This window comes from Netta rufina (assembly GCF_964035555.1).
Source record: "Netta rufina genome assembly, chromosome: 7".
Classification (NCBI taxonomy): Eukaryota; Metazoa; Chordata; class Aves; order Anseriformes; family Anatidae; genus Netta; species Netta rufina.
The window spans coordinates 1,870,321-1,895,454 of NC_140130.1; the positions used below are offsets into that span (position 1 = coordinate 1,870,321).

At 42.2% G+C, this 25,134-nt stretch overlaps 1 protein-coding gene across 2 annotated transcripts in view; it reads right to left on the reverse strand.

The window, feature by feature from the left end:
• Positions 1–245: 245 nt before the first annotated feature.
• The window catches only part of ANK3 (ankyrin 3), a gene marked incomplete at its 5' end in the record, with an annotated part of 292,518 nt that continues 267,629 nt past the window's right edge, over positions 246–25,134 (reverse strand). Inside the window, 10 exons of one of the 2 annotated variants that reach the window (XM_084290404.1) lie at positions 246–689; positions 4,013–4,105; positions 5,677–5,736; positions 5,858–5,941; positions 13,633–13,731; positions 17,269–17,647; positions 19,612–20,284; positions 22,673–22,816; positions 23,872–24,003; positions 24,905–24,979. In XM_084290404.1, the coding sequence (XP_084146530.1) occupies positions 4,037–4,105; positions 5,677–5,736; positions 5,858–5,941; positions 13,633–13,731; positions 17,269–17,647; positions 19,612–20,284; positions 22,673–22,816; positions 23,872–24,003; positions 24,905–24,979 (1,715 nt within the window). In that variant the 3' untranslated portion in view covers positions 246–689; positions 4,013–4,036. The remainder of the gene's footprint in view (positions 690–4,012; positions 4,106–5,676; positions 5,737–5,857; positions 5,942–13,632; positions 13,732–17,268; positions 17,648–19,611; positions 20,285–22,672; positions 22,817–23,871; positions 24,004–24,904; positions 24,980–25,134) is intronic. The other variant, XM_084290405.1, reaches the window with a different exon arrangement.

Genomic DNA, 25,134 nt, shown 5'->3' on the forward strand with positions numbered 1-25,134 from the left:
AGATTTTAAAGATTTTTTTAAAATCAAGCTAGCGTTTTTGCATATACAAACATTATAATTGCTAATATACAAGAATCTGTGAAGATACACCCAGAATATCCCTGTAGGTGTAGCCGCTCGAGACACCTAGCCTGCTCAATGCATTCGCAGTATCCTGTTTGTGATCGAAAAGGCAGTGCCTTATCAACATTTATTCTATTTGTTAGAATTTATACAGTGTTATTTATTTACAGCAAAACTATTGATGTTTAAAAAAGAAACAAACAGTGTTTTATACCCTGACAGTTTGGGTCCAAGAAAAATAAGGCGAGCTGTTGTGGATTTTAGTAATTTTAGTGTCTTTCCATGGTTTAACCATTTCGTCTTCATACATCCCCTCTGGCCACAGGAATTTATTTCTTTTGTGATGACATCAAACTGCTTGAAATAAGCTGTTAACAGCATGGCATCTTGTATATACACTGCATTGTTAACTGCGCACTCTCCAATCCTGTGAATGAAAGTGAATTTCCATGCTCTGTAAATTGGCTCATGCTAAATTAATTTTTTTTTTGTTGTTTTGTTTTTGTTTTGCATAAAAACCATGCGGTTAATGTGTGGAAGCAGCAAACACACGCACACTTTTATAGGTGAATGTTTAATTCCTGTTGATTTTTCTTCCAGAATACTGGCAGTAAAAGCACACAGTCCTACGGAAAGAAAAGAGAGCACAAAGTCATTTCAGAATATCTCAGAATCAATTTCATGCCTTTCCCTGACTAAACAAAATAGTTCTAATTGGCATTATGGGATTCTGTAATGGGATAAATCATACTGTTTCTAGGTATGTAATGAAATTAGTTGAGCTCCCAGCATGAAGGGAAAATGCATCCACAGACATCCACATTGCTCATGAGCTGATTTACAAATATGTTTGCTAGACACTGCATTTCATCACCCCAGACAAAGTAACAGCTCTTCAGAAAGGATTACAATAAATCTGTACTCTGTAATGGAAGAAATAACATTCATTATCTCCAGGAGCCACTCCTTTCTCAACCCGCTTTTGTTTATTGTCTCCAACCATCCACAGTGGTCTAAAACCTGCACTTCTTGGACATCCACCTCTCTCAGCTGCTTGGGGAATGGGACCAAGAGAGCCAGGAACCTGGAAGCAAGCCTTTACGAGGCTTCATGAAGGACAGAGCAAGAAAAGGCTGTCTAATACATCTTCCACCTGGCTCCATGAGTGGCACAGGGGAGAGAGAGGGTCCAACCCCTGTTCTCCTGCCCATCCCAAAATGATCATGCAGCCAGCACGTAAAAGCAGGTTTGTTAAACGTGTGACAGTGACGTCGTTCAGTAGGGAGGCACGAAGCAGAAATGAAACACTGGTGAATGGGAGCTGCAAGACCTGCGAGCTCCCCAGCACCTGGGTGCAGGGAAGGCTGTTTGCGAGTGCGGTTCGTGCAGTGCCTGCGGGATTCAGGCTGGCATGGACATGCCTGTTTACTAATCAGGTCACAGGTCCACGCGCATTCCCTGCGAGCACTTGCGTTCTCCTATGCTGAAACAATGTGTCCTTGCCCACATCTCCGCTGACATAGATCTGTTCCGCAGCTGAGAGCTGCCTGTTCACAATGCAGCAGCAGTCGGGCCAGCTTGCACAGTACTGGGCAGAAACCTGTCCCGTAGCCCTGCAGAGCTTCACGCAAAAAAAAAATCGTGGCTTTTCCTTCCAACCCATATTTTGCAATGGGTTTACTTGCAATGGTCACAAAGCAATTTTTACAGCAAAATCTAGCAAAAAATGTTCACACACACACACACACACCCCTGCCAACATTTAAAGGAAAAGCAGCACCTCTGTTCCCCATTTATTTATTTATTTATTTATTTATTTAGTGTCTTTTGGGACCAAGAAACCAACTGGTTTTCTATCAGAAACCCTAGTCTCTGAAAACTCTTCTGCATTCAGATGGAATGTCTTCAACAGACACTTCAGACGCTTGACGGAGCTAACAATTATTTAATACACCCTTGCTCATGACCTCTTATCAAAGCTTGGACCACAAAGACTCCTCTTACATGACAAAGTTCCCCCTGAGCAAGGGCTTACCTAAGGAGGACTGAGTTTCTGATGGGCTCTACAAGGGCAGAATTGCCTCCTAGAAGGCACAAAAGAAATGCATCAGCAGCCACGGGAGCACATTTGCTTCTGAGGAAGTCAGACTGGTGTTTTCAAGGTCAGAACATGTTTCATACATCAGGCAAAGACTGCTTTATTAATGCCATTTTATTTTAAAATATCTGCCCTCCCTTATTCCAAATATGTGCTGCATCACACTTGCAGGCTGGCAGGCTCTTCATCTGCAGCACTTAAGGAGTTCAATGCTCATCCTGCCTTCAGTGCCTTCAAATTCACACATTTCCACTGGTTTCCCCCTGTGGATCCACAGTGGCTCTGGGTGCACAGAGGTAACTGCCCAACAGATCTCATCTTAGCTTTAAGCATGTAGATAGCACTCCGGTGGAAAGGAAAACTCCAGATTTCAAAAGAGAAGCATGGGAACTAAGTTGGGACACAAATTCATACCAGCAATGCTGTCCCTTTGGCTTGCTTTCCTCTGGTATCCCCGAGCTCCATGAAGGAGAAAGGCCTGTCCTTTCAAAACGTTAAATATTTTATGAGTATATTCAGCAGCAAACCATGTGAAGTGGTATTATTCTATTAGCACATGTGGGAAGGCTCTCAGTAAAAGCAGGAATTCAGTGGTTGTGCTTGACTGACCCAGTAGGTGCTAGGAGTTGCTGAAAGCACACTGAAAGCAAGCCAGTCACTTTACGGTGCTTGCTCTGGAGGGCTCGATCCCATAAAGCTCTCTGCAAGATCCCACACATCGAGTCCCTGCGGTCTCGAGCAGCATTATTCACATGCTCAGAAAGCCAGCATGGCCAGGTGGCTGTAGGGGGGCATATTACACTTGAAAGGGACTAAGGACGCTCTGTTCTTTACTTCCACATCGCTATTTGTTATGTTTTACAGGCCCTGTTTATTCTGTTCTTTAACCCTAAAATCAATCAATCCCTATACCAGATGTATAGGAAAATGATAAAACAAACTCCCATTTCCCCAAATCCTCCTCCGCCTGTTTCCTAAAAGCCACCAAAGCTAAGAAAAATTCTGAGTGGAAAAAAGACACCAGGTAAATACACTGTGTGATGACAGTTCCGGCACACCGTTACAGAGCAAGTGCAAGCTACGTTCCACCCGATTGTGAGGTAAGACTGCACTGCGAGAGTGACAGAGCACTGAAACAGGTTGTCCAGAGAGGCTGTGCAGTCTCCTTCTCCAGAGATATTCAAAACCCACCTGGATGTGACCCTGGACAACCTGCTCTGCTTTTTCCTGCTTGAACCAGATGATCTCTAGAGGACCCTGCCAACCTCTGCTGTTCTGTGAGTCTGCGTCGGCCAGTGGCATTTGGATTTATTTTGGGGGAGCCCTCATACTGTCAGCTGCTCTTCTCTTACAATCACTGAAGTTGGATCAATAAATTTTACAAGAAACATTTGGTAAGGATTATTTGTTGGCAAATATTTAGACACTTACTGGCTCTTCCAAGGACACTCACTTGCATAACTGCCTGCAGATCACATGTCCAACTGTGGAAGAAGTCTTTCAGTACATTTACTGGTGTGCAGCTCTTTCACTAGTCATGCCTAAGTCCACTTTTAGGAGTAGAGAGCACTGTGGATTACGAACTCTGTGCTTTGTGAAACTCCCCAAATCTTACACATGGCTCCGTTTTGCTTTGCTTTACGTTCCAAGAGATAAAGCTCAGCTTCTATGCATGAACTCAAGGTCATTTTCTTCGTTCAGGACCGAGGACCACCTATTCAGCTTTGCAGCTTGAAAGTGATGCGAAGGTAGCAGAAAGCAAGCCACTGCACTGCTTAGGTGCTAGCCCCTTCTCTACACAGTGCTGTGCTAGCACAAGCTTTACAAGGGAAGAAAATTGATCAAACTCACCGTTCAGTGGCTGGCTTTCAACTTTCATGAGTAACTTTTCTTCTCCACATGTCTGACTTCTTTCTTTGTCTTAACCTTGTAAGCTTCACCCTGCTTTAAAGGAAAATATGAACGTTTAACACAGCCTGTGGAGAATGTTTGTAATTAAAAACCTGCTTCCAAAACAGGCTCCATATTTTGCTGTAACAGTATAAGTAAAAAGCAGTTAAATCACATTAACACTTCATCTCAAAGATACACACAATCTATTTATCCACTCTGCTGAGCTGCAAAAGCACAGGCCTGAAATATCATCTTCAAGCAGAAAATACAGGTCTACAATTTGGGAAAGAGCATCTGGGCTGAAGCACACAGCCTTCAGAAGAGCCCCTGCCATCAACTACAGCTGGATTCATCACCACCTTCAAGGACAATCACTTTCCAACCGGTCTCCTAGGCCAGCCAAGGCCGGTGGACATTTCTAAGAGCATAGGCCGTGGCTGCTGTTGTGATGTTTCATGAAGTCTGTGCTTTAAAGTGAGCAGGTTAGTAATGGAGTAAAGGGAAGAGGAAGAAAGCGGCAAAAAAACATCACCAAAGCAGAGCAGAAGTAAAACCAGTAACAGTGACAAGCAGTGCAGGTTTTGGTGTCTTTAAAACAGCAAACCCCAAAATGAAGTTCATCTGTACTCATTAAAAATAGCTCAATAATCATCTAAAAATAAACACTCCAGCAATCACAAGCCTCATTCACATCAGAGAATGCATCTGTTTGTGTGTGGTTATCGGCAGAATTTACCCCTTGGCTGATCTGCATTGATGTATTTGTAACTATTTGTAGTTTTTCAGTAATCTAATCTGGTGCAGCAAAATTCTCCTTTGCTGAGCAGAATTTCTATTTTCTCTGATAAAGGGCTAAGAAAGAAGGGATTGAAATATGCTTAATTCTTTTCTATTTCTGTGCTCCCTACCTCGTTTTTCTCTTCACCAGCAGAAAAAAAGAAGAGTATTTTTCATGTTTGCTTCTTTCTGAGTCCTCAATTCTGTTTTCACTCAGACAAAAATCCATTAACCCCAGTGCCAGTTTTACTGGAGCCAAGTGCCCTGGCCACATGCTAGGAGCAGGGCACGTTTGCAGCAGTTTGTCTCCAAAGGTGCTGCATACCATTACATAGGTATGTTCACATCACCCTGAATCCTGCAAAGCCCCAGGTTCCAGCAAGGGGTTATTGCACACGTGAGTGAGAGGCTGGTAGGGACCGAGCTGGGGTTTACTCCTTTGGGCTGCTGAAAAAGCAACACAGCACACCTGTGGGTGTCAGGTACAAATTCTGCAAGGGCTTAACCTTACTCGCAGACACCGACGAAACAGAACAGGCCCAAACCCTACATTTTACACCTGCTGCCTGTTTTACATGAGCAGACCATACTGCTTTCACGGGGAAGGTGTTCTGCACACCACAGAGCTCTGTGAGGCCTCCTTGAAAGATCCCTTTCCAGGAAACACCACGAAGATAAATCCCTGCCCCTTTGTCCCAACGCACGACTTGTCAAGAACTGCAAGCACTGCACTTTGCCAAGGCTTCTTGTTAAATGCAAACCTCCAGCCCTTTAGCAGCGCTTTCTAGCAGTCACCACAACCCTCTGCGTTTACTGTTATTTCCTGGCAGTCCCCATTCCATTACCATTTCACCAACTTTCCTCTCATGTGGGATAACAACACGTCTTACTACCTTCCGGGTGATCTGTAGGAAGCAATACATGACAAGTATCGATTTTTTTTTCCTAGATTCTAAGGGGAGAAAGTATGTTAAAAGAAGTTACTTGAATGCAAAGACTCAGAGCAGCGATATAAGCCATGATTACTTTTCTTGTGATGACGTTGCCTTCTTCGTCGGTAAACTGCTCCTCTGTTACAGATTCACCAGGAATGTTTTTTGCTTCCTCACCCTAAAGAACGTGTTATAAGATTAGCAACATAACCTATAATCTGCCAAACCCACACATATTTCCACACCAATCCAAGCAACAAGCACATGCTAGCTTCAACTTTATGTAACAGATTGGTTTATGTCACACAAATAACGTGGAAGCCTTTCTGATTTAGCATGCCAATACCTGCGTATTTATTCCACAAAGCATGTCCTTAAAACATGTAGTGAGCCTCTGGCACATTTATCAGCTAATTCATGACATGATGCTCTCTGGGCAACAATTAATCTTTCTGTTAGCCTGAGTCCTACGAGATGGAGGCACAAATTCATGAAGATAACATCTCTGAACAGCATCCATTAGCAGGAGGTTTTTCACAGCTTCTCAATGCCCAGTACACACAGAAACATGTTCTAACACCAAATAAGGTGGGGAAAAATTGGGATTTTAAAGATGGCTCTGCTTGCTAAATGCAAGATCTTAACCGCACACAGAAGACAAGACTACTCAGCATTTGCAAAACTGGAAAAAGTAAAAGGTATCTTACGTGAAACCTTCTTTGGCACAGCATCATCTGCCAGCCTGCCGAGGAGTCTCAGCAGCCTGCTGCACGACTTACTGAGATCGCACTCCATCCGCCAGTTCTCGCAGTACACACTATTTATGGGACCAGTGTAATAAATCTCTAAGCAGTGTCCTAACTGCTGTGCTAGGACCAAATACTATGACAAGAACTGTTGCTAAAATTATAAATCAAGTCTAAAGCTAGCCGGCAGCCACGAACTTCTGTTCCAGAAGAACATTGACAACTTTACCTCAAAAAGTCATGTTTCCAAATGTGGGTGCTGAAGTAAAGCACCACATTTGATGCTCCAAAAATATCTATCATCTGTGCTTATTTTGTGTAAATAAAACAAATCCAACGTAGCATTTTGTTTCTGAAAACAGAAAACTGAGAAAGAAACTTGCAATCTATAAAATAATATCCAGTTCATACATGTTGCTTTCCATGCTTCCCAACAAATGCTGGCTGCACTAAAATCAGTATTCTCCAACCCATAAGCACAGCCCATAAGGAAGGAAGCATTACTGACTGTGTTCATGAGACAGTGAACAAACCTAGGCTCTGCCTCATCTGAAGGACAAAACCATATTCAAAAGTCAAGACTGCAGATGACTTGCCTTTTCCCTGTGCTGAGAGCAGAGCCATAGCACTTGGAGATGAGATAGATGGTCAGGGAACTCCCCTGTTTTTATCCCCAGAAATTTTACCTTTTTTTTTTTAAAACAAAACAAAACAAAACAACAACAACAACAAAAAAAACCTTAAAGCTTTTCTTCTCCCCTTATGGGAAAAGAAAAAAAAACCCACCATGGAAAAAACAGCAACTAGAGGAAGGAAGTGGAAAAATTGTTATATAAAACTTCTAAATATCAACATTACCAGCAAAATAATATTTGAAATGATATTATTAAAACTACATGTCAAAACATCATAATGCTTTCAAGTACTAAGAAGCACCACACTTACTGTGCCCTACACACTACAGTTACCTACATAAACCCCCAGCACTGCTTTACAGTGAATAGATATAGTGATGCCGTGTTTATTTTTTGTAACTGTTTTCTCTCTAAACACAGCTTTTTCAATGTGTCTATTATAACATTAGACTTGTATGTTATTTCAGACTGCTAAAAGAAATAAACCTTCCTTTCTGTCCACAAGCAATTTTCTATAGTCAAGGTTTTTTCCCTGCTTTAGAGCTATTACATCAGGCAAAAGCTACACCGAAGAGCCCGGTGCAGCTCTGCTGCCAACCACGTCTCCAGCGACGTTTTGTCATTACTCAAAAGCGAAGAATTTCTGTTTATTTCATACTGAAAGCTGTGCTGAAATTACCACTTGCTAATAAGCAATTAATCCATTTCAGACTCGTTTGTTTTTTCCCTCACACTTTCATGGGGTATACTGAAACTGTAAAACTCGCCAAACTTTGATGCTTCGGGGAGCATCACGGAGTGACAGCGGTCTCCACAGCCAGGGGGATGTCACTGCCCAGGGCCACTTGGGCGAGGCTCCCCTGTCCGAGCCATGCTGGGACTGCAGGCACCGGGCCGAGGGCCCCGAGCCCAGGCAGGGTGGCACCCTCGCAAGCAGCCACAGAACAAATCGCTGCCAAAGCTTTGGGACAGCCCAGGCTGGGCCCGCTGGGCAATTCATGCCCCAAAAGGACTCTTTTCCAAGGGGTTCCTGGAAGAAGAAACTAAATACCTACCTAAGCACCAATTTCACCCCGTATCCAGGATTTAGGCCTGTCAGTGAGCAGGGCCCTAGCGGGAGCCAGCTCCTTCCTTTCTCATGAGCAAGATAGCAGAAATGAAAATGGCACAGGGCCTGCTGCTGCGGGCAGGGGCACCTATGCCTGGGTACAGGTTTTGAGAACTGAAACCTGTACGGCCTCCTAGCCGCAGTGGGACGAAAGGAAAACACTGATTTTGGAGACAGTTTTATCAGCAGTGCAGCAGGCAGGTCGCTCCTTAAAACAAGTTAGGGAGAATTACTGTGTTCAGTTTTCAAATGGAAAACACACTGATATACTGAAAGATAAATGCAGTTTTAAAGGTACTGTGAATCTTGGTTTTTAATTAGCTATATGCTCCTTTAAGCACGGTCTAAGGATAAATGGTGTAAACACTCAGCAGCCAGTATGCATGAAATCCAGCTTTCACAATTTTCTTTCTTGTGGGTAGTTAAACAAATTGCAGGAGGTCTCACAATTGGCAGGAGGCAGATCTGATTTACTGGCGTTTCTAATCCTCTGCAGCGATAAAGACGGATGTTTACTAGAAAAAAAAAACAAAACAACTGCCTTACCCACTGGCAGTTCTGCTTGTAAGACCTCCGAACAGCTTTGGGTTAGAATGGCACATTAGATGACCTTGTCAACAAAAGCTGTTTTTAAACACAAAGCTGGTGCATCTGCGTCACAGCTGAAGAATAAAATTATTTCCGCAGCATCATACTTATGCGGGCTTCATTTCACCCTTGACCAGTCTAAATCACTGTCACAATACCGAGAGCTTTCAAAATGCAGGGAGGAAACTTAACACAGTGATTACTGGAAGCTCGGTTATATCCCTGGGACTAAACCGTACAAAAGCTGCACTCTGCACGCCTCAGCCCCAGAACATGCCAGGAAGCTTTGCAAAGCAGAGTGCTTTAATGTCACCCTGTTCGCTGGAGTGTAGTCCTGCCAAAACCAGCTGGTATCCTTGCTGCTGCTCTCCAGAGCAGGAGAACTAAAAAACAGCTTCTTCTAAGTCTCCTGCCAACTCCACTGATTTTCTTACCGGTTATTTGCAGATGATGGGTGTTCCCAGGGACCTCCAGATAAATGTGGGAGTTATACAGTTGGTGCTGCAGTACTGTGCCAAAGTTCACTGCAGATTTGTCAGACCTCTGGTTCTCTTTCATGTTTGTTTTGTTACTAGAGGGATAATAGTCCCTTTTATTCCTCCTATATAGCTGGTGTTGTAACAGCAGAGGATAAAAGGTGCGGCTGCATGTCTGTTACCCAGAATTTAAAAAGGAATTTAAATGCAGACGGAAATAAGCAAGATGGACAGATCCTAAATATTTAACTTCTCCAAAAACCAGGGGCAGTACTGCAACTGGAACAGGAGCTGTACAGAGCAATGAGACCTCTTCCTTTTCTGGTCTAAGCTACCAGCAAGACGTAATCCTTTCAGTCTCGAGATCCCATTCTTGTAATGCAAAACCAGCAGCTGCACCTCTGTCTCCTTGGGATCTCAAGCTGCTGTGGCAGTGGAAACAAACATCTTTCATTAAGGTCATTTTCATTAGCGAGTTCTGCCTACTCAGAGAGACCTTGTTAATCACATGCCACGACTGTCCGCCTGTGCCTGTGCTGAGTTTGTACTTGCTTGTTTGCAGATGTATTGCTAAAGCCGTTGGGGGGGAACAGCAGGCAAGCCAAGGAGACCCAAAAGGACACGGTGCCGAATACAGCAGCCCAACAAGCCCAACGCTGGGAGCTGGGTCATTGTTCTGATGCTTGATACAGGAGGACCACACGCAGACAGACCTGCTTGCAGCACTCTGCAGCCTGAGTTTCACTCCCCAGGTGTGTTATTGTGCTGCAGCTGGCAGCTCCCACCCTGCTGCTCTCTCCCCGGGCGTGGGGACATTTGGGAGCAGAGCAGTGCCTCAGCTCTCCGAGCTGGCAGGGCTGCAGCAGGGAGGCTGCACCCAGCTGAGCACGTGGATGGAAACACTTCCATGTGCTGCACGTGGGGCACAGGCCCGTAACTGGTCTCACCTACAGGATGGCCACATTTTCACTCTCTGTAAATAAATCCCCTCTGAGTAATAACATCATGAGAGCTGCTGATTTTGCTCGTTCCTAACTGCTGCTCAGGATCCTTCTGTGCCATTCCTCCAGTAGAGGCTGAACCAAGCCTCCACGATCAGCAACGGGGAGCTTCATGGGCAAAATGCATGGGAAGATACAAATCTCTAATAAAAATGGGCAAGAAATAACAGAAGTACAAGATACAAAGTAATATCGGATTTGAGTAATTCCTGCTTGGAAGTCTCTTTCCTTTTCCATTACAAAATTCTACCATAAACCTTTTGGCAAGAATCTTACTGGACACCTTTTGCCAAAAATTTGTACCCATGAAAGATTTAACAATCTTTGGAAAGGCATGAAAAATCAGACACTGATTTCTGTCATGAGTGAATAAAAGGAGCTTTGGATCAGGCTTTGAATGTGCACATTGTGGCAGCACTCATTTTTCCCTTGTGTGCTAATTGCTCACATTCCTGCACTACCATAAAAACCCGTTTCTTTTGCAATGCTCCGTCCCATCCATCCGCCAAGCGAACAGAAGAGGGAAAGGAAGCAAAACCAAAACCATCTGCATTACCTTGAGGTTAGAATACGATCCTGTTACATGTGGAAATGGGCATCAGCCCTTGCTTGTCTGGTTTTATGGTCTCAGCCCTCTGAAGTGCTAAATCCCATGGGAATGTGCTCGAGAGCACTTGACAGGCCCCAGCTCTTGGACTGCTGGGAAAATACCTCCGGGGACAGAAAAGCCTTTCCACGTATTTGGGCCAGGACAGAGGGCTGAGGTAGCAGTTAAACGGAAATAATAGTGTTAGCAACAATGCAGAATAGCACTGAAATGAAAAACAAGTTGGGAAAGAAGAACAAAGGCAATGAAGCAATTCAGTCCTGACAGTAACTGTGGAAGCACGTTGCAAATTCTTCTTTTTCACGGGACTCAATTTATCCTCCAGATTTAGGTGTTAAAAACTTCATCCCTGCAGGCTATGTGAGTAGCTCTGTTGCTTTTAATGCAGCACGGAGGCAGGACTCAGTATTAACTGCAGTACAACACTGACCCATGTGCAGTACAACACTGACCCATGTGCAGCTCTGCCCGGTGGAGGCTCCAGGTGCACCGTCCTTTTGTCCTTTTGCTGCTGTTGGCACAAGGCAGCAGAGCAGGCTCACAGCACAGGCACAGCACGGCCATCGAGTTCTGAAGCCCATGCCCAAGCTCTGCAGATGTTCAAAATACTCTTTATTCCAGAGAAGACAAGCTCAACCCAGATTTCCAGGGCTGGCTCCATAACGTATGACAGTATAGGAGAAGTGCTCCCAAGGCCCAGGCATGACTGCCAAAAAGCCGCTGGGCATTTCACCACCAGTGGGAGTCTCAGGCTTGCTGCATGGGGGAGAAGCTAGGAGGAAAACATCCCCGCATGGCCTCCTGCGCATCCATCCCATAGCAGCAATATATTTAGTGGGGAGTGTCAGGAAACACAGGAGTAGGGGGACAGCCCAATTCTCCCCTCACTACTGCCCTGCACAACCGAGGCTGGCTGAGCTGTGACATTTGGAGTGGGGTGCAGCTGCTCAAAAGGGTGCTCAGTGCCAGCAAGCAAATGCAGGAGCCTGCTGGAGGCTCCTGACCACTTCTCGTGGTCCCATGGCAGGAACACGGGGGTTACATTTTCCCTGCAAGCTGCGAGCTTTGCTCCGCATTCCTGTGTGCTGCATCCTGAGACCTCCTGCCCGAGGAGCTGGTCCTCACCCAGTGCGTGCCTTCTCTGGGACTTCAGCTCACCCAACCACTGCAGCTCCCAGGAATTCGCAAAAAAAAACCTCAAGGCCCGGATCCCTTCCAACTTCAAAGCTTGATCCCTCTATTTCATGCCATCAATTCATGAGCTATACATGATCAACACACACCTACCGAAATGGTTTTTCCCTTGTCAAACTCTTTCACCCTCTTTTGTACTCTGACACTTCCTGATGCCCAACCAGTAGACACTGAAATAGTTCAGACAAATCAGATGGCAAATCCCCCAAACAAGCTGACTATGCACTGCCTTTACCATTTACCATTTTCAGCCCACTGATGCTTTATGTCTTACCAGCAATGCTCTTACAGCGTTCAAGGGTCTGCGATCACCCTCAGGCCACCTGCCCCCATCTGAAAACAGAAACATTCCTATTTCTTGTCATGTCTTATCTGCAGAGGGAATTTCTGATGAATGGTTATACCCTTGACCTGCCCAGGTGCTTTCATTTAAGGCAGCAGGTTCTTCCTGTAAAAATGAGGTCTTGGATAAAACATTTACTTCTGTTGAGCTCATTTTTGCAATTATTGCCTAGTTCAGAATGGGAACGCAGTACACTGATGAAACACGGTGAAGGTGGTCAGAAAGGTGCAGTGCATGTGTACGTACCCTTCTCCACTAAATACACAAATAACAGCAACATAGCCAGGTGTCACTAATCGTGACTGATGTAACAATTATATCCGTGGCAAACTCAGCTATTGCTGTAATAGCACTACAGTGGCTGTTTGTCCTTCTCATGGCTTTACTACATGATTTTCTAATAAGAATCTAACAAATCCTGTAAGTTACTGAGAGTTAACATCATTTCTGATGAAGAATTATTTTCTTATGCTATATGCTCAAGGCAAACACTACCATACTATGTGACCATACAAGAAACTACATGAGGGCAAATGCAATTATTTCTGTCTCTACCATTATTATTAGCATATAAAGTATGTTATGCTAGGGCACCTGTAAATAAATACACTAAATAAAGCCTACTGAAGGTGATGCAAGGCCTCTTATTAACTGCAGTAGGTTTCAAATCGGGATCACCTGCTGCTTTGGAGAGGCTTTCCAGAACACACCAGGCCCTCTGGACGACAACGTTCAGCCAGACTACATGGCCCAGACCTTCCTATATCCCACTCTTGCACATTCCTGCATTTTTTATTTTTTTTTTAACTTGTAATTTAGATATTTTTTAGAAAAGAGAAAAAAGGAAAAAAATGTGTCAGCCATATCTGTCTGTAATTCATTTTGCCCTGCATCAGACCAACACGCTGCATCTAGCTGCAGTCTTTAAGCTGGCATGCAAAACAGTGAAGGACACAACGTGCCATGCAGCACAGTAGTTTTCCAGCAGAAGACAACCATAAACCTCTGGGTTAAGCAAGGAAAGGCCACGTAGCATTTGGTTATAAAAACAAACTGGCACGGAAAGCATAGTGCCAGAGGGGCTCCACTGTGCCAGAACTGACATTCTCACACGGCAGTCCAAACCCACATCCATGCCAATGTCGCCGCAAGAACGCGAATCACAAAATACCTTCAAAATAAACCGCCGTCGATAAACTCTTGTTGTAATCCTCTGCTCCTCACCTGAGCTTGAATCACTCTGAATCTCACTGTCACTGTCACTACATTCCTAATAAATGCAGTTTTAGTACATTTGAACAGCACATTTGCAAGACACAACGTGATATCAGAACTACAAGAAGAAAACAGAGGTTATCATGGACAACGTTTTTCCTGTGTGTTACATACAAAACGTGCAGTCTTGCTCCTAAAGCATACGATGGGAGGCCTCTTTGTTCTTTGGTATGCTATAGAGCTTGACAAGTATACCAGGTATGGAATATTGCAGCAGCTTTTAAGCCTAAGGAAATGGTATTTGGAATGCATCTGACCTCCTACGTTTCTTTATCTTAGTAGTTAAAAACATTGCATCCAGAAAAGCCTGTCATAACTGCTTGTTGTTTCCTCCTCAAAAATTAACAATTCAGACTAATTACATGGATTCACAAGGTACGGAAGTGAATTCCCTTACAAAGAAAGGCAACGGTCACACAAAGATTCAGTGGCCCACCTACCAAAGACCACAAATAAGCATTTTGAAGACCTCCATGCAAGTGGTTTTCCTACTCAATATTTAACTATTTTTAAATGGTACTAGCTGACATGTGGAGCACAATCGTCTGTGTTTTTTAAGAAGGGAACTGGCAGAGCTCAGCTCAGGCCAGGTCAGAAGCCTGGTGCTGGGGATGTGCAGCAGCTGCACGCTGGCGTCTGCTCCATCCCGGGGCCCTCCGACAGCCCCGATGCTTTCCCCTGCAAAACCCACAGAGTTCTTGGGCTCTGGGGCTGAGCAGCTGTGTGTGCATGTGGCTGGCAGAGGGCTTTGATGGACTAGGCTCAAACTACTGTTTTCTGAACAGCGAAATTGGACAACTTTCTCTATAATAACTCAACAGCATCCCAAAAGTGACTCTAAAAACATATATGGTGGCTATTGCTAACTGCTTCTCTGTTTCTTTTTTTTGAATCTGTCTGGAGACATCCCAAAGCAGAAGCACTTCTCAGAAATGATGTGTCAAGTAAGAGTAGGCATAGGTGGGCGGTGGAGAAAAAGGGCTATGTGACAAAAAGCAGTTGGGGCAGGATGACAGTACTCATCTGCACACAAAGTCTCCTGCTGTCCTCTGACACTAGCCAAATATATCAATATGAACAAATAAAAACCAACCAAACAAAAAAACCCCACCCAACGCTATCCTGAACAAGTAACAGAAAGCAGAAGAAGATTCCCAAGAGGGCACAAAGGTTTTTGGAGGAAGAGTGGTTAATAAATAGCTTCAAGTGTTTTAGCCCTGCTGCAACTCTGACACTGGGAGTCACCGTGAGCGCAGGACATCCATCACCTCTTTGGGGTAACAGAACAACTGCGCTGCACTCCTCTCATTTCCAAAGGTCATTTGGATGTGATGCTTGATCACTGACAGAGCATTACATGGCCTACACTGTCACTGCACTGCTTTTCTAAATTTTTGGGCAGTTATGTGACATGGGATGAAGCCAACAATTCATTTCATCCACGTCACCAGGCGGCAGCCCAGTACCTATGGACCAAGCTAATCTTCTGGTGCAGAACTGTGTGCCAAACACTGATTCAGGCCCCTCCAGGCAGGTGAATACTTACTACTTCTTAGGTTTTTCTGTGACCACGTGGGAAACAACTGCTAACTTTAGGAAGCCATTCTCTGTTGTTCCCCACTTCTTTCCACAGAAATGAATCTGCTTCTTTCAAACCTTTACCCCTTTATGGCTCATTTCTGAAAAATGCCTTCCAGAGACACTGCAACTGAAACTCTTTCTTTTTTCATGACAGCACACGAAGTATCTCACTATGAACTGGACTCAGAGTAATTAAACTACTGACTTCAAAGAGATTAGGTGAGAGACCCAGGTTTAGAAATCACATTGTTTTCTGACACCAGTTGATTCAAAGACCATGTCCATAAAAAAGACTTGTTACTTGGAAGATAGGATTATCAGCCTTTACCAAGAAAGCAAAAGTAGTGCAAAAAGTGCACATATGAAATGCACACACTTATTCTTACCAATCCAGATCCAAAAGTGAAGACAAAACAGAAGTGGCTGACAACTTATCTTCTCACTGATGGGAATCCAGAGGGGGGAGTGCACCACTGCTGCACACCCCTCAGCACGTGTTACAGTGCGCCTCTATGCTTATCCCTGTGTTTAAACTGAGCATAACATCATCAACCCAAGGTCTGCCCCAAAGCCAAATAAAGGAACTCTGATGTCTGCATTTGGCTGCCTTTGCAGCAGAGTTGAGTTTTGTTTTTGTTTTTGTTTTTGTTTTTGTTTTTATTAAGTATTCAGTAATTAGTGAACATTAGGAAAGATCTTTGCTGCTTTAACTATGTCACGAATTAACAACAAGATAATAACATTCATACACCGCATAACTGGTGAGACTGATTATGGTACTATCTAATAAAAGAGCTCTTGATTGTATAATCGAAAGAATAGTTTAAAATGAAGTAATTTAAACTTGAATGATTTATTGCAGCCCACCACAGCTGACATTTTTATTGTGCTACAATAAAAAATGCCACATCATGTAGAAGCAAATGCATCTACTAAAATGCATCATTTCCAGCAGTTATAGTCTCCTCCTGTACTACACCCAAGAGAAGACAGTATCAGCACAGAAATGTAGAAGAAACTCAGTAATTCCCTGTTTCACAATCACTGAGCCTAGGGATTGCCCACCAGCCCCAATCCCTACACTGGGCTATAAGCAATTCCTTGCATCAGTTTTACTGTTAAGCTTCCAGGAAATAAATATAAGCCCTTGAGAAACCTATTAAAATTTCCGTTGTCCGAAACCAACTTAAAAGTGAGATACTATAGGTAAGGACGTGCAAGCCAGGCAAGGTAGAACCAAAGGAGAGCCCCTCAGCAGTATTTGAAGAACAAACCACCACCTGGAAAAGTGCTATATACATTTGCACATCTTCTGATTTCTCTTGGCTGGATGCACCTTGGGGTTGGAATGAATGAAGCCAGGGAACAAAATACATGGAAGAGATTAGATTTTACTCGAGATTTATTTTCCTGCACATTAACAGAGGTGTTTTTTGTTTGTTTGTTTGTTTTAATAACGGAAAAATGCAAGGAAAAATGCAGGGGTGTTAGGGACAAGGAAGAAGATAGATACCTCACATTGCTCACCTCAATGTCACAGAGATGAAAACAGTGGCATCACCTTTATGGAAGCAGCTCAAGGACAGCCGAGTGGTTTGGCACTGTCTGCACCAGTGGTACTTAGGCAGGAGGGGGGGCTGCTCCCCAGCGATGCAGGACAGCAGTCACAACCTGCTCTAACCTCTCCCAAGGCTCGGGGCCCCCTTAAGAAAAGGATTATGCAGCCCTGCTTGGCTCCTCTGCCTGCCCCGACTACACTTTGTTCTATTTACACCACAGAACATAAATTTCCACTAATTTCCAATTTTCTTAATTTAGTAATAAATAGAAAATGCATAAAGAAAGATTAAATAAATCAAACCACACCTGGCACAATGTTACAAGTCCTATAAAAATTATGTTAAGCAACAGGGACTCCTCAAGCAGTTAATAATCACAGGACATACTGTACCTTCTGTTCAGACATTACTGCTCCCTCCTCCTCTTGGATGCTTGCTCTTGGCTTGCCATCTTCTGAAGAACTCCAGCTCATCTTCTTCACACTGACAGGCACAGATGTTTTGTTGCCTTCTGTTGTTGGCTTGCTAGTCTCTTCCAAAGATTTCTGATATGCTGTTGATGATAACGTTTGCTCATCAGTACCAGCTGAAAGTTGGGGCTTTGTTTTCAGGGCTTCTTTGTCACTGTGTTTTCCCACATCGTTTAATGATTCTTGAACATAGGATTTAGTTTTCATCTCAGCTGTGGATTCAGAGAGGCTTCCATTTGTTTCTGGCTTCCCTGCTTCTCCTTTGACATATGAGGTAACAGAATCCCTACATTGGTCCGAGCTACAGGGGAAAAAAAAGTAGAAAGCCGTTCAGTGTTTAAATCACACAACAGAAGGCAGAAGCACTGAACCCCTTTACTGAGCCTTCACTCAGTGTACACATTTCAGACAAAGGAAAATTTTCAATTCAGCATGCAAGCATCAATCTATTTAATGGCCTCGTCTTTGCATCACGGAATCTTTTCAGAAGCAATGAGAACATGGTGATCACTGGAAACAAGACCAAATGTTATGTGTTAATTCCCTTTCACTTAAGGGACAAATATAAAAAATTAAAAAGAGAAAGAAAAATACACAAAACCTACCATCTCCCTTGTATAATCACATGAGATAAATCCCCAAGGCAGTAATTCTTTAACCTGCTCTCTAACCAAGGAGGTGAACAACGTATCTGTTACTCTGCAGTTACTAATAATTATGGTTGTTTTCCCCTCCAATTGCAGTACCTGCACTCCAAATAACTCATGCATCTTAACAAATATTAGTACTCCAGAATAATTCCTCAGTACTATTTCAGTAATATGCAAAGCCAACGGCATGAAACATTACTACAAGATAGAAAGCTCTGGCCAAAACTTTGTCTCAGATTACCTACGGACAGGTTTAACCTGCACTTCTGATGCATAGCTTTCTGTTTCATTTTGCTTACATTTCAAATAAACAGTTGGACTGTACACATGAAAATACTACAGCTATTTGCTGGCAAAAGTGTTATAGAAGATAGCAAACTGAATTCAACTAGCTAGAAATGGACAGGCCATCTTCTTAGGAAAGCCTTTTACTTCTAGAAGAGGTATTTTATTAATTGAACAGAGTACAGAAGGCAGAATAACAAGCATTGTTTAACATAACAACAGAAATCACAATACTAGTAGATCAAGTGCTTTATGGCCTTGATAGAAAAATGAACTTGCTGAAATCAAGGGTCATGTTCCCACTTGATTCAGTAAGAGTACCTCATGCTACCTGGAACCCTTAAACATTCTGAGTCATAGATGCAAAGTATATAAACTGCTGACAGAGAGAAAATCACTCTGCAGACAGTCATTCTCTGCTGATTTACACCTCATGCAGAGCTGGCTCCTTCCATTAGTAATCACGGAAGCCAAGTTCAAAATAAAAGCAGGAGATCTTCACCCAGTGGGTACCAGTATGGCCAAACATGCCAGTACATACTGTAAATGCTGAAAACTTATGTAGGTCCAAGGGGAGGCTGCAAAAGCTCATGCAAGAGAAATACGTTGAGGACAAATATGTAGAAAGCATTCACCATCTTAGCAAGTCATTATGCTGAAAGCAATTTGACCTTGGGAAAGTAGAGGAGGGAAAAATAGCATTTTCTTCCCCAAGCATCCTCTTCAGTCACTGTTGGGAGGCAGTACATGGGACGAGATGGGTTTGGTGTTGTCACTCTTACCTTCCTATGACTTGCAACTCATCTCTTAAAACGTCAAGTAAATTAGCATGACATAACACACTTAACTAAGTGTTATAAAAACAGTGACAATTTAAAAATTGGGTTATGGAAAAGTAATGACTATCTGAGGGAAGGCAGAGATACGCCACGAAAAGGGTGACTGCTAAAAAGGTCCTCTAGAAATAAGAGTAATGCAGTATTACAGTTTCAACTGATATACGTTTCATAGGCCCACATTCCATCTATGCCTCCTTAGATTCCTTCAAAATGGAAATACACAATTACAAAGAACATGAAAAGCAATATTATCTAGAAAATGTAATGAAAACTAATATTAAGCACGAAACCTGCTATATATATACATGTTTAAAGTTAAATGTGTTTCAGGCCTGAGTTAAGCACCATCTTTTCTTCTAAATATGTATGCGTATATGTCTATAAACATACACACAGGGAACTACAGAACCGCAGCCTGAGCTCTGCTTCTGAAGGTGAAAGCAGCGCAGGTAGGCTCGCTTACACGCACACCTTTGTAAGCAGATTCTCACCTATCATCCAGACGGTCTAGCAGGCTACCACCTATTCTGCGTCCCGACGTTGGTGGCTCAGTGACACTTGACGAGTCGGTTTGCCAACCTGTAATTGAAGACATTTCGCGTTCTGCTTGCTGAACACCTTTAAGAATTGACCATACTTTCTCTTCCGTCATCTCCTCAGACTCAGCTCCTTCTTCCAGATGAATGTCCTCAAACAGAGATTTAAACTTTTCTTCCGTCATCTCCTCATCACTACCAGACTTTTCTCTCTCAGGCTGTTCAGTCCTTATTCCTGTTTTGCTAGTCTCTTCGCTCTGCCTTGGTTTAGCATCCTTTGGTATCCCGCCATAACTACCAAGATACCGCGGATAATCTTTAAGGTCCACTTCCTCCAACTGGCTCTGGCCTACAGCAATATCTTTAGGTGTTCCTTCTCTAGGCACTGAGAAATCGAGTTTGCTGTCGTCCAGAGAAGTATCTTCTTCAGTCACCACTGGCGGTGCTGCTGCTGTACCATCTACATGTCCCTGGGAGGTCACTACCACGTCACTCAGTCTACTGGGAGTTCTAAGGGGTGACTCTAGGCTAGAGGTGTCGCTAAAGAAATCGTCCTGATGGAAAGGGGTGGGCGGCACGAAGCGCAACCCAGTGGGAGTTTCCAGTTCCACTTGAATGGAGGGATAACCTAAGGAAGACAGCACATTTGGACTAACTGGGATGAAGCATGGAGCAACGAACCAGCAAATGTCAAATGATTCATGAATTACATAAAGTATGAAAACTGTGAAGATGCGGATTAAGAACAAATGCAGTTCTGATTGATTCATTTACTTTGTTCTAATTAGATGAAGAAAAATGAGCATTGCCAAAATAGCTAGTACAGCAAAGCCAGTACTTTGGAATATTTCGTAAATAGTCTGTAAAGATTTCAGCAATTGTTTTTTGCAGCCATTTGAACATTTTCAAGCTATAGCAGATTGCCTTATGAGCATGCAAGGAATTAAATGTGGACAGGAGTGGCTGTCCGTTTATATCCAATCCAATATCTTGCAGCCAAATTGTGTATATCTTTCTTTCCCAGTTTTTACTTCCTTGAATTTGGAAGTTTAACAAATAAACTTTAAAGACAGAGGCAGATCGAAACATAGGACAGCCACTTTTTTGCAAGTAGGTGTTAATTTTAAAACAGGTCCACATTTTTAACAGACTTATATCAAAAAGTACACAATATTAGCAATACAATGCTACTAATCTATATCTCCATTTAACCACAGAGCCACAAGAATGGAATAGTTAAAGAACAAGGAGCAGAAACGGATCTCAATGAAGATAATAAAGAATAGCAGATCTAAATATGCAGCAGGATAAAAAACTAAAAAGGGAATTTAACAAAGGGATAAAAACACAAAAACACAGGGAGAGCTATATGAATATTTCAGGTACAGTAAAGCTATACAGGTGAGAGGAGTGTGGTGAGTAAGGAGATCTTGGTGATCTTGGAGACTGAGGTGATCTTGGCGACATGGGTACAATCAGATACACTGATCAAATAAAGAGAGAAAAGAAAAGAAAATCGATGAAAACACAGGAAAATCATACAAAAGGATTAAACTGAATATAAATATAAAATGACAACAAAAGATGAAAATTTCTCCAGCAAATTATAGGTTGGGTAACCTACAAAAGGAAAAAAATACATTGTGTGGGGTTAACCGGACATTGTGCTGCCTGCAAAGGGAGGTGCATTTACAGGGTTGGGTTTTCTTTTTTTCTTTTTCCCTTTTTTTTTTTTTTTTTTATTTCCTGAATCAGCTGAGAGAAAGGTAAAGGTGGTCTGGTCTTGGTGAGGAAAGGAAGCTTGAGGAAGGCTCAGAGAAGAGGAGAGACAGAAAGCAACTGCAGAAAAGCGTATTTTTTCATAAAAATACTGATGCTACTATTGAAAGGCGCAAGTAACATTTCAAGAGCAACTTTCTTAAAATGTCAACAGAAATTTTTTTCTGTAATGCAATGATTCAATGACCAGTAAAGCTGCTCAGTAATGGAGGTACACTGAGCTTTTATGTTCTGACTACAAAACATCCTACTAAAATACAGAGAGACTAATACGTATTTGAACCAATTACAAAAAGCAAAGGAAATAGAACTCAGAAGAGAAAAGTCTTACTTAACAAGCTACTTATAATAAACTTGTCAAAAAAGAAAGTAAAGGATGAAGCAACGCAGTGCCCATTAACTAACATTTAAAAGACAAAACAACAGCATTTTAGCATCTTCAACATAATGGTAAATATTAAGCATACCTACGGCAATTCTGTTTTATAAGCAGAACTCCATTTATCCTTTTAAGATCTGGTTCAAAATTAACCTGCACAATTCTGTGCTCAGTGGGTACAGCTTCCACGTGAAGATCACTGAACAGTTCTATTCATTAGCAGGCTGACAAAGTTATTCTCTCATGCAATAATGAAACATTTTCTTCTTTTTCTACTGCCACTGTACATTTGGACAATTATGGTCCAAAATCACAAAAATTTTGTGAAAATCTCAAAATAACTGATGTTCATTTGTCTCAGGCTGGGTAGTAAACTGCACATTAACGTATCTCATGCAACTGCTATACACTTTTCCTTTTCTTTTCTTCAAAGAATTCTGTTACTTACCTTGACAGAAATCCAAAGAAAATATATATATATACATGTGTGCGCGTGCATGTGTGTCTATTTCTAGCAAGCTTGGATAGCATGCAATACCAAGTATGTTAAAAATATACATGGGCAAGCATCAAAACAGAACCACCACAGGAGAAAAAAAAATCAAGTTTTGTCAACTGACACTGAGGCTGGTGGAAACGAGCTCACTGAGGCATGCATTTGTGGGATTCTGAGCTTGTTCTCTGAGATGTTAATGTGCAACCTAAATATCATACCATGAGGAAAAACCCTTGACATGAAAACCAGTTACTTCTTTAGAATTTACTTGTTCCTTTTTTTTTTTTTTTTAAACTATCTAGTTCATACAACATTATTGCATTAGTGCCACTGAACTAAATATGACCATGGAATTGAATTACCATCAATGGGATCATGAAAAACGTTATTTTCATCTGCAAAACTTCTGGTGCCTGAAATATTTCCATAATCAAATATTGGTCCTTCCAATAGGGTCACAATATCTATTCGATTAATTTTTGTCAATACAGAAGTTAAGGCATCAGCTGAAAAACAAATAAGACACATCAGGAAAAAAAGTTCAGCATTGCAGAACTGTGTAATTGTCTTTCTCAGTTACATTCACATTTTGTTAATTATAAGTTGCTTGCATACGTTTCTGTCCCAACGGCTTTGGTTCTAGCAAACTCCATTTGTCTAAGCAGACATTCTGCTGCCTACTTACCCAAGATACACACCTATTAAGATTCTCCCCTCCCCAAGTATAATCCTATTATAACACAAGAACCACAAAGAATAAGGTCAGGGAGTTCTTAAATAATATATTTACTTACTACTGAAACAAAATAACCTTTTACTGGAACATAGAATGGTAACGAGGATCTTTACATTCCCTCTATTTGGAGGAACAGAACAAATAGCCAGGTAGGTAATAATGCATGTAAGGCTATTCATCCTGAAATCTCATTTACAATAATCCTGTGTTACAAGAACACAGTAATACTGGAAACGACTTTTATGGTGTAAAAGATCCAAGTTGCCTCAAATATCGTGTAGGGTTTTGTGGATTAGACAACTGTAACAAACACCACTGACCTAATGCAAAAATCAACCCTCTATTTCAATTTGAGCAGTTCAAGCACAGGTAAAAATAGCAGAATTTGCCCAGAAACATGGCCTCAAAGAGATCCATTGTCCCAGTCACACCCGCCACTCCTCACAGAACAGTATATAGTCTTGTTACAACCTGTAGTACTGCGAGACTACCTAAATTTTCCAGGCACCCTATTTCCATGTTTCACATTCCTTGCTATTGGCAACTTTTCCCTAGTACTTCCTTTGCTGGAATTTAAGTTTCTTACTTGTCCCATCAATTATGGATGTGGAGAACAGATTATTTTCTTCTGCATATGTACTGAATAAATATGACACATCTCTGGCTTCTGGTAAAAATATAACTAAAACTTTTTTTTTTTCCATTAATGGTTTGTGAAAGAAGTTCATTATGTTTTGAAGAAAACATAATTTAACCTACTTAGAACAGGCAACGTTTGGCATGGGCTATAATTTACAAACAACAGAAGTAACTTCTTGAACTTACTTGTAGCATTTTTCCCGTCTCTGGTAACCCATTTTTTTAATAACATGAAGCTTTGAGCAATAAGAGAATTTGGGTTTTCTACTCGGATTTGATTTATTTCATCCACAGAAAAATTCAGTTCTCTTGCCAGTTCTATAAAGCAAAAAGAAAAAGAAAAAAAAAAAAAAAGGAAGAAAAGAAAGAAAACAACAACAAAAACACCAAACAGAGTGCATCTCTCTCAGTTATCCTGTCAGGTTTAGAAATATTAACTTTCTTAGATCACACAGACATCAACAAAACTACCTGACATAAATGGGTATCTTAACAGATAACGATGAACATGGCATTATACACTTACACTTTAATTTCCTAAGACAGGCACAACTCTGAATTTGCAATCACATCTCTTTGAAGTATTATTGTATTTACACCCAGTGAGACACTTAACCAGAGCAAAGTAAAGCTCCGTGGAGACCTCGTCACTGCTCACTGATAATGTGCTTGTTCTGGTGACCATCATTCACTTGAGAGCTTGCTGTGCAGCTCGGGCACCAGCACTGTGATCACCTAAGCCCAGGGAGAGTTGGCTGCTGCACCCAGAAGCCCATGAAGGGCCAGCTTGGCACATCAGTGCGTGGAGGGTACAGTGGGTGTATGACGAGACAACCCCACATGGCACCAAGCTGCTGGGATCCCTGCAAGCTCCAGCGCTTTGGGGAATTTGCTGTCCCGAGACACAGACAGCCCTGACTCTGGGCAGATAAGATTATCTCAACTATTTGAGTGTAACATCTTGGGAAATGAATCATTTTAAGTGTTTGCTCTATCAGTTTCTGTTTAATTTACTGTGAGCCTGTAAGACAGTTCTTCACAGCTATTTCATACTGGGCATCTTTGCCAAGCAATCTGCTGAATATTTTGGGAGGCCGCGTTCAGTGCAAATTCAGGATAAGGGAGGCCTTCTCCTGATGGGGGCCTTGCTGCAGCTTTTAGTAAAGAGACTACCTGAGAATGTAACAGCCGATTTCAATATAAAAGCAGAAAAGCTTACCTGTCCAGCTAAGTCCTAGGTGATCGGCTACAATTGCCATCCTTATATCTGTCCGTTCACATGGACTCTGTGGACCTGTGATTTACAATTTCTCGATTAAAAGGGTTTTGCACAGAAAACCATAATACCGGACAATAGTTTATTATAAATAATAGCTTTACTTCAACTAAGTTGCCGGTGATTATATTGTTTACTAGAATGGTTGTGTGTCCTAATAACCTACAAAGCAC